Source organism: Aedes albopictus, chromosome 3 (assembly GCF_035046485.1).
Source record: "Aedes albopictus strain Foshan chromosome 3, AalbF5, whole genome shotgun sequence".
Lineage (NCBI taxonomy): Eukaryota > Metazoa > Arthropoda > Insecta > Diptera > Culicidae > Aedes > Aedes albopictus.
The window spans coordinates 106,950,982-106,965,271 of record NC_085138.1 but is presented as its reverse complement, the minus strand read 5'-3'; the positions used below and the strand labels follow the sequence as shown (position 1 = coordinate 106,965,271).

General features: G+C 42.6%; 1 protein-coding gene across 1 annotated transcript; it reads right to left on the bottom strand.

The window, feature by feature from the left end:
• Positions 1-4,025: 4,025 nt before the first annotated feature.
• Positions 4,026-5,195, bottom strand: LOC134290105 (CLIP domain-containing serine protease B4-like). Its single transcript, XM_062857141.1, has 3 exons — positions 4,713-5,195; positions 4,241-4,645; positions 4,026-4,164 (listed from the first exon to the last, which is right to left on the bottom strand). Exons 1-3 carry the CDS (start codon positions 4,774-4,776, stop codon positions 4,064-4,066), a joined length of 570 nt encoding a protein of 189 aa, XP_062713125.1. The 5' UTR covers positions 4,777-5,195; the 3' UTR covers positions 4,026-4,063.
• Between the last annotated feature and the right edge of the window lie 9,095 nt (positions 5,196-14,290).

The window sequence follows — 14,290 nt, the reverse complement described above, 5'->3', positions numbered from 1 at the left end:
TGAGTTGCTGTGCTCAACATTATTCGATGAGCCGACTCCAGTATGCATGATCGTCGTAGGTTGGTTCGAGACCTGTCTTGCCGAACGGTGTCTGGATTCATCATGCAGGAGTGGATGGTGTAGATACGTACATCCATTTTTGTTGCAAACTTTGTTCACTTCGCAGGCAGAAAAGTGCCTATTTAAGCATTTTCGGTTATTTTGTTGAGCTTAATTAGTGTCCAGCGGCTTTGAAGATCCATTCCCAGAAATTCTTTACACTCTGCAATCGAAATACATGGTCCACCACAAACGACACAAGGTTTGCTCTCATGCTCAGGCGATGGATCTGCGTGAGTGTGAACATAGGCTTCTTCCTTATACCGGCGTTTTTCCTGTGAGGAGTGTCTACTGCTCTCTGCCGGTCCGGTGACTTTACTCAATGCCTCAACAAGATTTCCGACCCAACTACTGAAGTCCTTCAGGGTTACTGACTGCATAGTTTGCCGGTGTAGCGCCCAATTCATCTTCATAGCAGCCGGAAGCAGTCCGGTAAACTCGTGCAGCAACGCAACATTATACAGGTATTCCTTCATTTGGCACGCCTCAATGGTTGAACATAAGTTTTGCACTGCGACCCCGAAATCGATGATGCTCCCCATCCTATCTGTTTTCGGAGGCGGCATGGCACGGATACGCTTGATCATTGTCTCGACGATGACCTCAGGATTCCCAAATAGTACTCGTAGTCGGGACATTATGGTTGGCACGTTTTCTGGATGCAGCAACAAACTTTTAACTGCGGCGAGGGCACGGTCATGCAAGCTTCTTTCTAATCTGTCCAACAACTCATCGTTACTGAACGCACACATTCTGGTAGTGCGATTGTAGGCGGCAATAAATCGCGGCCAATCTTCTGGATCACCGCCAAATCGGGGCAGATCTTTCACCGTTTGGCGGGCTGCTAAATGCATATTCGTCAGTGTCACTGTTGTTGTAGAATTAGCTGCAGACTCGGCTATGTTGTTTTGTTGAGAATACAACTCGTACCTGGGTAGCGATGTCTCGTCCAAGGCGGCAACCGTGGGATCACTTCGTCCAATATCTTCCGTTTTCTCGAGCCATTGATTTATTTTCAGCACAGCATCCGCTTCGTTGACATCTTCCTCCGAATCGAATTCGCTCGCTGCCAGAATGGATTTCTCCAGCTGTTGACGTTCTTCCAATTGACGCCTTTCCAAACTTTGTTTCGCCTCTAACGCTTTCAGCTGATACTCGTGCAACTTGATTGATTGTTTTGATGACTGACTTCTCTTATCACAATGTGATTTACTGCGTTGTGTCGCCGGGGGCAGACCGACCGCTCCTTCGATGTTCACGCTTTTCTTGATGGTACCGGTATATCGCTGTGCCGCCTGTTCTGGGGCCATGGATTGTGTCGTTTGAACTTTCAGCTCAAGCCTTTGCATAAGCTGTTGCATCTGATTCATCTGCTTTCGATGCTCATCCCTCTCGGCAGCCAGACGTTGCTCCATTTCATTCAACTGTGTAGCAAGGTCACGGTTCAATCTGATCATATCGTCTTGAGTTGGTGTTGAAGTGACGGGGGTTTGCCTTGTTTGTGTATGCTGCTGTTGTGACAGTTGATGCTGCTGCAGCTGCGACGATGCATTCTGCTGCTGCTGTGACAAGTACTGCAGCTGCTGTGACATATATTATCGCTCCTGCTGCTGCTGTGACAACCGTCTGTGTTGCACGTCATCACAATGTTTGCAACTCCAAGACACATTCGCAATACCATCAGTGACATTCACACAATCAAAATGATACCATGCGTCACAGTCATCGCACTGGACCATGGGATTGTCATCAAGCTTGTGACATTCTCCACAGCTCATACCTGTCGTTAGATGCAAGTCACGGTTGTCGGTGATATTCTTTTTGTCGCCAGTGGAGGTCTCCTTAGACGACATGGTTATGTTTGGCTTTTAAACGGAAATTATAATTTGTTACTAGAATTAGTAACAATATGTTGCTTCCGGAAATTTAACACTCGTTTTATTGGTTGTTGAGAGAGAGTTATAATTTCCCTAAAAAATTCAATAGTATTAGATGGATACATAGTAAATTTTTTGAGGTTATCTTACGTTTAGTATTTTCCATAGTAGGTTTAAATTCAGCCTGTCGAATTCAATTGAACAGCCTCTACACAATCTAGGATAATAAATAGAATTTAGTAACTTGTAACTAGATGTTCATAACTATTTTACCTCAATCAATGCAATTTTAGTTTTTTTTAAAGAATAATCGCGCTAGCTATCACCGCACTAATAATTTTGTAATACCTACAAAAAATAGATTGAATTCTCCTTTTTTATAATTCACATATTGAAATCTCACCTTAGATAGGAAAATAAATTCAATTATTAAGCAAAAATATAACTTATAACTCTAAAAATACTATAACTTTATGACTTGCACGTTCTAGGTAGTTCACTTCATTTGCATATCAATGTTCTCGATCTATCAAATTGACTCGTAGGTGACGGACCGCTTTGATAAACCCCTTTCGAAACTGGGTGTTTCTGTGTTGACGGAAGTGTTGCCATGAGATGGCGTAACACCCACACTCCAAGGCTTACGAGACACCAAAACGACTGACGCCGCTAACCGCTCGGCCACGAAGCCCACAAGCAGCAACAATTTAAAACAAATCTAGAAGAATTCTTGAAGCAATCAGCGACAGAAGTTTGAATTGAAGCGAATTGAATTTTTAAAGGAATCTCTGAAGGAATGCCTGGAAAATTGAAAAATGATGTGCAGTAATTCCAGGAAGAATTTCTTGAGATATTGCTGAAAAAACACCAAAAATCCAATCCTGAAGTGATTTCTAATAGAATTTCTTAAAATAATCTCTGAAGGGATTCCTGAAGAAAGATCTTAATATATCCCCCATGGAGGTATAGCTTAGGATCTTCTGGGAAACCCTCTGGATAAACTTCAAGAAGAATCTCTTGAGAACTTTCTAGAAAAATTACTTAAGAAATGCCTGAGAGAATCCCCGGAGAAGTTCTTGAAAGAGAACTGTAGGATTATATCGAGAATTTTCCTTGAAATTTCCTGAAGTGGAACTCAAACAAAAGCTTCAGAAATCACAGCTGCAAATTTTTTTGAAGAAATCGGTAGAGAATTTTCGAGATGAACTGGAGAATTTCTTGCCAGAATTTATCCGGGAATTACTGAAAAAATAACTGGTTGAAGCTTCGATGAAACTTGAAAAAAAAAACGCCATCTGTTGAGGAATGTGTGCATGAATTGATCTTTTTTAAGGAATGGCTGGAGGACGCCGGTGTTTCCGTCGCCACTGCCTTAAATTACTATATACGCTGCCGCCGGTGAAATGTGCTTCGGTACATTGGAGGGAAGGGCTGAGATCATTAAAACTTGGTCAACGTGGTTTAGGAACGGCCCCAAATAAAAAAAAATATTTAAAAAATGTGTCATGACAAAGAAGCCACTATAAAAAAACATAATGTTTGTTCTTGATTTGTTTTTCCCGAAAAACAATCTTTTAAATAGAGGAATTCCCTTAAATATATTCGCCCTCCGATATTCAGTGCCACCAGCTTTCCAGTAATTCTCTCGAAAATGTTTCCATACACACTTAATTCTGAATACCGAGATCTTTTGCCGAGGTTATAACAGCTGAACACCAACCTCGTACAGCAAAAATGGGTCATTAACTATTACCGCTCGATTTTGATAGTTTTTGTGCTTAACCTCTGTAAAATCGTTTACCGAAACTACCGAAATAGTTCTGATGTTCTTATTTAACCAAAACGCACAGTTAATTCAGTAAGGACTGTGTATGTCGCCACGTGAATATTCATCATTAAATTGTGATCGAAATTCATTCAAACAAATTGCAACCAATCATTGATGGTAATAAAAAATGGTAACATCGTGGTTTTTCGCAAGAAAAGCTATCAAAGATTCCTTATTTCCACTGTGCAATGCACCATAGACCAGACACCATCCATACACCGACACAATCTGTTTCAACCAAAATAAAACCGATCTATACTCACATGGTCCACGTCTTGGGAACACCGGACAAACAATGGGCCGCCGTCAACACGTATCGCTCACTGATCAACGATCCCCCACAGTGGAACGCATGCTTATCTAATCCGAGTTAGAAACAACAAGAACGACAATATAATTAGTACCTATCTAAGCCGCGTGATCAATGTTTACTCACTGCTTCGCTGATCGAAGTGTTCGATTCGGGCAATCCATGGATAGGCCGTAATACCGGCACGTTCTCCACCGACAATTCGATCATCGTACTGTACGCCACATTGCGGTGCTTGCGGAAGCAATTTTAGCCGGTCGTTCAACGTTAAACCGGAGCTGAAGCGATTGTCTACATTGTCATTGGCGCTGATAACAGGTGAACTCGGTGCAGGACTGGACGTCGGTATGGTAGGACGAGCACAGCAGACGAGTGCCTTTCTCTCGTAAGACCCACATCGACTGGCCTCGATGTAGCGAATGTCGTTCTTTTCCAAGATCGGCTTGGCCAAAACCCGCCGAATGAAGTCACACTCCGCTACCAGAACGCAGGTCCCCGGCTCCTTCACCGGTGTATTACACGCTCCTCGATCTGTTATTGTGATAATAAAACTGTTTTGTTTACTATGCGTGGATATCATAATACAGAAGCAACTTACACTCGGTTTGCGCAGCGGCATCACCCCAAAGCCCGATCAAAGCCAACACCGTCCAAAGCAACATCTCAAGAAAATGTTTACAAAACTCAGTCAATGCACCGTAATATCCAATTAGCAACTGATTGAGTTCACAAAGCCGTTGCAGTTATTCCCGTACACCACGAATTAAAGCTACCGTCAGTTCACGATCTGAAGACCGGTAGCGGTCGACTGATGGCCGTCGTCCGTCCGTTCGTCTGACCGGTTTGCGGTCGTCGTTGGGATTATCCGAAGTGGTTATGTGCGAAGCAAAGCGTGTCAACTAACTACACAGACACGCGAGACATTTTAAAAGCTCCTCTATTGCGGCGGGAGAATCCCCGAGAACACGATATCAACAACGATGAATCAACCACCCAGGTTGGATAGAAACCTGTTTCTCCGCTCCGCTTCTCTCTCACGGGTGGAGTTAGATTGTTGTGCAGGTAGCGAGTTATCGTGCTTCCACTGTTTACCTATAGGTATACCGACTTGCACTTTGCTTACGGTTTCTCATTAAAATTTGCGGTAAATGTGGGGAATATCTGGTAAAGAAATGGGGAAATTTCTACCGATAAATTGATGTGGTTTTGCACATTCATTGGTTAATTTGTAGAAGGGACAAATCATTATTTATTGTTTTAGTCTCATACAGACGTTACTGCAGTGATCGATTTACCATAATCGTTTTTTTGTTAGTGGGTTATTTCGAGGCAAATAAAACGATTTCGTATGAATACTCTATTTATGCAATCCGGTGGATGGCGATTAGATCTAACATCTAAATTTCCAAAACCCAAGCGTCGAACATTTTTTTTGCAAGCATCATGCTGATTTACTTACATACTTGGGTACTTACTTACATTCAGTCCGGAGCACCCACGGTGGTGCAAAGGGTCGAATTGGAATACTTCCATCCTGGGCGATTGCTAGCCATCGCCTTGACCTGTAACCAGGTCAAATTTTTGACGACTTGCTTGATTTCGTTGTTTAGACTGCTCCGCCATTAGCCTCTGTGTCTGCCTCTGCTGCGATGTCCTGATGGGTTCCAACCTAACGCTTCAATGTGGCCGAAGCTTTTCTCAGGGACATCCATCCACTTGAGGGCTCCCCACATGTTTTCGGGATTGAGACGGTCGAAAGCTTTTTCGTAATCAATCCCGGGTAGAGGCTAATGGCAAACAAAGGACAAAATAATAACTGGTTTTGCCATCACATCTCGTTTTGCCATTCTTCTGTTATTATGAAAAACTTAAAATGGCAAATCAATAGCAAAATATACAATCATAGCAAATTTTGTCATTGATATGTTATTCATGAATAATGCTAAATAACACATCAATAACAAAAATTACTATCATGGTAAAACTTGCAATTTAGCACCTTTTATAATGAATTGTATAAAATATCAAAACAATAACATAATTTACATTCCTAGCTAAATTTGCCATTATTTTGATATTGTTAGAAATTATTTATTAGCATTAGGCCCCATAACATATTTTACTCTTAATATACCATTAACTATTATATTGTTTATTTCAAGCATAACTTTTCAATTCGACGTATCTCGCAAAAGTAAACAAATCCGGATTCTCAGCTGTGTGTTTAATTCGAAATGGATTCTATTTGATGCACATCAATTTATGTTAATTTAGAACTCAAACAATTAAAGAGTATAATTTGTAAAACGACGTATCTATCTACTCTAACAACCCTACGCTGTGCAAACGTTCCTAAATAGGAGAAGCCAGAGTAGATCGCGGGGCAACGGTGACTATGTTCATCAAAGTGAATTTGATTTTTAAGTTCGTTTCGTTTTGAGTTTTTAATTTCCACAAAATAAAACTGTTTTTACATTGATAGATGAACTTAAATTTTATTGAAGAAAAAAAAAGAAATAGCTCATTTTACCTTCCTTCTGCTACTTTGAAATAATAACTCAATCTACCATTATTTTAAAATTGAATTTGAACAACTAAACCTACCATTATTTTGATCGCCACATAAACAGCTAAATTTGTTCTTATTCTGTTATCAATAACTCAAGAATGTCATATTTTGTTATTTACCGATAACAGTTAATTTGGGTCTTATTTTGTTATCAATATCTCAATAATAACTTATTTTGTTCTTCAATTTTATCCGCATGCTTTACCATTACTTTGTTATTACAATGGCAAAATAAGTTATTTTTAAGTTTTTCTGCTACCAAAATTTTGTTATTATTTTTGTTATTTTAACTCTTATTTCAAACAAACAAATAACAGATTTTGCCATTCAAACATTCTGTTTTAATGGTAAAATTTGCCATTCTGTTGCCATTAAGCTCTACCCGGGATGAGCACCAGACTCTTGAAATTCACTGATTTGCTCCAAGACAATACGGAGCGTGTCAATTTGGTCTACACAGGATCGTTTAGCATGGAATCCTGCTTACAGCCACCGGAGAGTTGCGTCAATATTCTCCTGTATCCGATTAAGGATCACTTTGCAGAAGTCTCTGAGAACGATGTACAGCAACATGATACAATTAGGTCGCCCGTTTTGGGTACCTTCACTAAGACGCCTGGCACCCAGTCGGAAATGTCGCGGTTTCCAAAACCTATGTTACACAATTGATGCAGCAGTTGTGCAGATACTACATGGTCAGTTTTGAGCATTTCGGCAGATATGCGATCGACCCCGGGGACCCTATTCGAGTTCATGCTACGGATGGCTGTTCTGCAATGATGGAACTTCGGTGTTGGCACGCGTAATGCGTCGAACCCTTGGCGAATCATGCTGAGGTGTTGGAGGCGTGGCCGATACTTGAAAAAGATTTCCAAAGTGCTTTAACCAGTGTTTCAGCTGGTCAGGCGGGTTGATCAATAGCTGTCCAGATCTGTCTTTCACGGGCATCGTAGCATTCATCTTAGTCCCACTAAAGCGACGTGAGACATCGTAAAGGAGACAAATATCGCTGGAATTTGCGCTGGAGACAAATATCGCTGCCTTCGTCGGCTAGAGAGTCCTCCCACGCTCTTTTGCCTCGCCTAAATGAACGCTTCACGTCCATCTCGAGAGCCGAAAAGTGTTGACGGTACGGCTTTGGCTCCTCGTGTTTTCACTCCCTCTATCGCGACTTTGGCGTTCCTTCGCTCCTCTATCTTCTTTCTGGTGTCATCTGTAATTCACTGCTTTCTCTGGGTGCGTAGCTCACCCAAATTATTCTGGCCGGTGGCAATGAAGGCGTTCTCCAGCTCCTCAACGAAGGACCCTTCCACCGCAGTGTCTTTCAGTCGTCGTGTGTTGAACCGGCGTCCGATTTTCTTCTCTTGTCGATGGATCCTCGCTATGCGCAGCCGGATCTCGCCGATTAGGATGCAATGTTGGCGCTACGTTTGTTCCCCACTTCAAGAAGGCTCCGTCTCCTTTTCCGGCTGATGCAGATGTGGTCGATTTTATTTTCCGTGACCATTACCAAGAACTCATGTCACTTTATGTACTAGTCGATGGTGAAAGAGCGATCCCCTAATCACCATGTCATTGTTGCCACAAAACTCTCACACAGCACACCGTTCTTGCTCATTTCTCCGATACCATGGCGTGCCATAACCTGCTCATAGTCCGAGTTGTCGGAACCAACCTTCGCGTTGATGTCGCCCATTGCCGATTGGATCATGGTAAGGTGTTGAACCCGTGCTCTAAATCTGGCCTCAATTACCCTCTCATTGATAGGATCCCACTTCATTAGCGCAGCATGGGCGTGAGCGCTGAACAGAAAACCAACTCCATGCTGGCGAGGAGCGTGTTCATCTCGTAGGCCAGAGTATAGCAGAATTTGACCCGACGCCAACCTGTGTTCTGCAAAGTTCGGCCAACGGGACTTCGTTCAGTCCTAGGATCTCATGCTTCATACGATATGCCTTATTGGCTAGTTGTACCAGTTTACCATGCTGGGCTAGGGTTAATACATTCCAAGTTCCTATTCATATCCGTTGTTTCGCGCTAAAAGTCTTTGTCGTTGAATCAGTTCGAAATCTTTCATTTTCGGTTTCTGTAACGTTTTTTGGGTTTCGGGAACAGTAGGCAGCAATTTTATAACTCGAGTCGATTAAATCGGGTCGCCTGCTGCTATCACTGTCGAGTCGCGTAGAAAAGCTATCACAGAAATCGACTCGATTCGCGATTCTTGTAACATGCCCTGCCCACCGTAGCCGTCCAACTTCGACCACTTTCAGGATGCTTAATTCACCGTAAGGTACACCGGGGCAAGTTGAAACGGGTGGGGCAAGATGAAACGCAGAGTTTTGAAATAGATTTCAATACAATTTGGAAATTTATCCTTCGCTAGAAGATTGTTTGAATCAAAAACTATGTGTTATAGCAATCAAATTGTTTATCATAATTAGAAAACTTCACGTTAACCCGCTGTTTCATCTTGCCCCACCCGTTTCAACTTGCCCCGGTGTACCTTATAGTGCAGCGACCTCGTGATACATCCTTCACCATCACATACCAATCTTTTGCACACCGCGCCACCAAAGATCGTCCTTACAATGCGTCGCTTGAAATCTCTGAGTGCCTGCAGGTTCTTCTCGAGCATGGTACATGTCTTGTTTCCGTAGAGGACCACTGGTCCTCTTAGCGTATTGTAAATGGTACATTTGGTGCGTGCCACCAAAACTAGGCATGGGACAGCTCACTTCATGATCTTTTGTATCCATCATCTTGGTCACCGTAAAAACGTTCAATGGACTGCATGGCCAATTACTGATCAACCCGTAGCCACCGGAATGTGTCCTGGAGTCTTCTTCGAGGACGTTTTGACTATGGTGCCAAAACTAGGTATGCGAAGGCTCCTTCTTCATGATTTTTTCATATCCATCTCCTTGGAGTTTCTCCAGAAGTTACTCCAGACATTTCTTCGATAGTTCCTCCCCAAGTAACATGTTGATGACCAATTAGTCTTGTAGAGGTTTTGAAAACCGCCATAAAACCTTATACCTTTTATTTTTGTTTTATGATGGTTCTAAAACCTCATTTAGTCAATTAGACTGAACAATGTTACTTGGGCCCGGGAGTGCTTCCAGGGGTTTCTCAGAGAGATCCTCCATGTATTCCTCCGGAAATTCCTCCGAAAGTTCCTCCGGAAGTTCCTCCGGAAGTTGTTTTAGGAGTTGCTCTGGAAGTTCCTCTGGAAGTTTCTCCAGGAGTTCCTTCCGTAAGTTCCCCCAGGAATTTCTCCATGAGTTCCTCCGGAAGTTCCTCCAGGAGTACCTCCCAGAAACTATCGGAAGAACATCCTGGAAGAATCAGCGGTTTAACTCCCGGAGGTACTCCTACAGGAACTCCTTGAAGAAAGAATTCTCGGAGGAATTCCTATGGGAAATTTTGGAGAAATGCCCGAAGATTTCCTGAAGGAATTCCCGGAGAAATTTCCGTAGGAGCTCCTGGAGGAAGCTTTGGAGGAATTTACGGAGGAGCTTCTGCAGAAACATTCGGAGGAGTTCCCGGAGAAACTTCCTGGGAATATTTCTGTAGGAACTTCTAAAAGGATTCCTGGAAGAAATCCTGGAGGAACTCCCTGAGAAATTCTCGGTTGAACTCCAGCCTAGAGGAACTTACTGAGAGAATTCCTGAAGACATTTCTGAAGGAACTTCCAGCGGAATATTCGAAGGAACTCCTGGAGGAAGTTTTGCAGGATTTTCCTGGAAAAATTCCTATAGGAAGGAAGTCTCGGAAGAATTCCCGGAGAAACTCCTGCAGGAACTGTTGGAGGAACTTCAGGGGGAACTTCCTGGTAATATTCCTGGAGAAATTATTGGAGGAACTCTCGGAGGAATTCTCGGAGGATTTCACGGAGGAATTTCCGGATGAATCCATGGAGAATCTCCTGAAGGAATATCTGACGGAATTTCTGGAGAAATTCTTTTGGGGATATCTTTTTATTTTTTTTTTCGGAAAACGAATCTAGAGGAACCTCCTCTCCTTTTGGAAGTAACTTGTGTAAGAGCGCTCGGAAACATTTTACGCGGAATCACCCGAAACGAATTTCTGAGAAATTCTCTGTAATTATTTTCTGATGGTACCCCACAACATCCACGAAGCATGTTTAAAGGGAATTCTTGGAGGAATCCCCGGAAGCAAATCCCAGTAAGAAACTCCTGGAGGAATCCCTAAAAGGAATTCCTGTGAGACTTTTTGGTGTAATCTCCTAGAAGAATCCTCGGAATGAGTTTTTGGTGAACTCGCTGGATTGAATTACTGGAAGAACATCCTACAGCAGCAATCTCCTGGAAAATTTCGGAGGTGATACTTTGGAGAAGTTGCGGAATTTCTTGAGGAATCTCCGGAAGGCATTCCTGTATGCATTCTCAGAATGAATTCCCAACAGTGGCAGTTTCTGGTTCAAAGTATAAATATACGGCTGTTGATTTGAAATTCTAGTATAAATTTCCTTGTCGTTTTTCTGGAGGCATGATCCTGTCGGAATGTAATCGATTCGTTTCGACGTTATTCCTTCACAGATCGAAAAAAGAGTGTAAAATTCTGTGACAGGATGTTCATGATTGGAGCGTGGGCTATCACAGAAGTTTACATGACATATCATGCAAAAATCATGAAATATCATGTAAACATACATTATATGTCATGTAATACAGCATGACTCTGTGTGTTTACATGGCATACACTGTGGTGCATAATTGATCGGACAAACGCCGATTTTCATACAAAATGGCCAAGTTTGAGATGCTGTAACTATGGTTTGCTTTGATGGATTGAGCTCAATTTTTGACACGGAACTACAAATATGCTGAATTTTGTGTATACAAAGTATAACATGTTTTCGTTCACAGGTCTGGGCGTGGCAAGGCGTTGAAAAAATTGCAAAAGTGATCGGACAGCGGCACGCGTGTAAATCAAAGGGGTACCGCTACGGAAGCTAACGATCCCTCCGCATCTGGTGGCAGGAATGAGAACCCTATGAAAAACGTGACTCCGCCAAAATTCCCCATGGCGCAGCATAGGCAAAGTGCATTTTTTTTTTTTTCATTTTTTCGTATCGAATTTCGCATCGTAGAGAAACAAACGAGCACTTTTTGGAAAGAAAATGTAATTCTTTTTCAGATGCCCTTAGATCCGGTAGATACTTACGAATAGAGGTTCCATTTCCCGACCATTTTGGTTGTCCCGGGATTCGGGATAAAATTTGTTGCTTGTCCCGGGAAATCCCGGGATCCCGGGAAATTTTTCAATGTGCTTAAAAACGCATTTTTGCGATCAGGAATATGTTTTATTTGTCAATTTAAAAAATCAATGGTTCAAATCAAGTAACTGGTCTTATCAATTTGAATTCGTTCTTTGAAAATACGACTGCAAGAAGCAAATGTTAAATGATATCATCGGGCAGCCAGGGTTGCTTTTTAGTTAGAACAGATATTTCCGGAGTTCGATTTTCAGATTCGGACTCAACTTACCATGTAGCTCAAAAAGTAACAGCTACTTCGCAATTATTTTGAAAAAATCAATCATTGCCGAATCAGTTTAAGACGGGTTGGCATATTACTTTATAGCCGATTCCAGTTCTTCACGCATGCTCGATGGTGTTATGCGCAAAGACAAACAGACGTCTCACTCTACTCACTTCTAATCGTTACCCTTTTTAACGATTAGTTAAAATATTTTGTAGTTCGCAAATCCCTCGGTCGTGGCGCCCGCATCGTTTTCGCTCCTGCTTGACGTTTGCTCACTACCGCCACCTACTGAGTGGTTTGCGTAACACAGCCTGGTTAGCATTGGGGGTTAAGTTTTCATGACGATGATTTTTATCGCAATCTGTTAAAAGTGATACGTCTGTTTGTCTGTGTTATGCATACAGGACAGTCCAGCAATCAATTCGGCAGCATCATCATCGGTCTGTCTCTGGCAGTCTCGCAACAATCGTACTCCCAGTTCCTCGATGAACTTAATCATATGCGTTTTCGATGAACTTTCCAGTTCTGCTGGCACTTGCGTTGACGACGGAAGACCTTGAAGGAACTTTAGCGCTGTTATTATTTCATATGGCGCCGTTTGATGATTCTTTTCATGATTGCATGGAAGAGGTCGTTTCCAACTTTGAAGTTACTTTTCGAAAACTTCGAATACAAGAAACTCACGCTGCATTCCGCAGACAGTAATATAGTATCTCGTCTTGTCAATGCTTCCGAAGCGAATCTGATAGTCTGAAGAGCTTCCTAAAGGTTTTTTTTTACAACCTCAAAATCATTGTCCAACATAAGTCTAGAAAGCACTATTTCGAAAAAATTTTTTTGATGCAATCATAATCGTGAATGAAGTGCTCCAGCATCGTTTCAGCCGTGTTCCAACGAGTTTTGATGTCCACACACAGTTGAAGTTGTTTATGTAACTTTTTCGTATTTTTTTGTTGAAGGCGATTTTCGAAAAAAAAAATCACGACTCTTCGAGTACGTTTCAGAGACTCTCCAAATTCAAATCAAAGCGAAAAAAATGTGCAAGAAATGTGTGTCCCGGGAATCCCGGGATTTTCGGGACGGAGAAAAAAATTATCCTGGGATTCGGGAAATCCCGAATTTTTCAAGATCCCGGGATTTTTTGTCCCGGGATATCCCGGGTTGGAACCTCTAGTACGCAGCACAATCCGTTCGAAAACTCCAAGGGCGCTTTGGTCCTCTGCACTTAGGGTCCACGTTTCGTGCCCATAGAGGACGACCGGTCTAATCAGCGTTTTGTAGGTGGTAAACTTCGTGTTACGGCGAACTTTATTCGATCGTAGAGTTCTGCGGAGTCCAAAGTAAGAATGATTTCCTGCCACAATGCGCCTCTGAATTTCACTGCTGGTGTCGTTGTCGGCGTTCACCAGTGAGCCCAAGTACACGAATTCTTCAACCGCCTCAATTTCATCACCGTCGATATAAATTCGGGGTGGCGGGCGCGCTGATTCCTCCCTGGAGCCCTTTGCCATCATGTACTTTGTCTTCGGCACATCAATAACTAGTCTGATTCGCCTGGCTTCACTTTTAAGTCAGATGTACGTTTCCGCCATCGTCTCAAATTTACGAGCAATAATATCAATATCATCCGCGAAACCAAGCAGCTGAACGGACTTCGTGAAAATCGTTCCACTCATGTTTGTCCCCGCTCTCCTAATTACACCCTCTAAAGCAATGTTGAACAGCAAGCACGAAAGACCATCACCTTGCCGTAACCCTCTGCGAGATTCGAAGGACCTCGAGAGTGTCCCTCATACTCGAACTACGCACATCACTCGATCCATCGTCGCCCTAATCAATCGTGTCAGTTTATTCAGGAATTCCTTATTTGTGCATAATCTGCAATAGCTGTTCTCGATCGATTGTATCATACGCCGATTTAAAATCGATGAACAATTGATGTGTGAGCGGGCACGTTGTATTCGTGGCCTTTCTGTAACACCTGGTGGATGGCGAACATCTGGTCCGTTGTAGCGCGTTCACCCATGAATCCAGCCTGATATTGCCCCACGAACTGTCTTGCAATCGGTGATAGACGGTGGCATAAAATTTGAGAGAGT

Bases quoted from the DNA above. Each gene is read 5' to 3' on its own strand.
- LOC134290105 (XM_062857141.1), bottom strand. From the start codon at position 4,776: ATGTTGCTTTGGACGGTGTTGGCTTTGATCGGGCTTTGGGGTGATGCC. The intron at 4,646-4,712 runs GTAAGTTGCTTC...TCACAATAACAG, and splicing joins TGCCGCTGCGCAAACCGAGT to ATCGAGGAGCGTGTAATACA. The intron at 4,165-4,240 runs GTGAGTAAACAT...AACTCGGATTAG, and splicing joins ACACTTCGATCAGCGAAGCA to ATAAGCATGCGTTCCACTGT.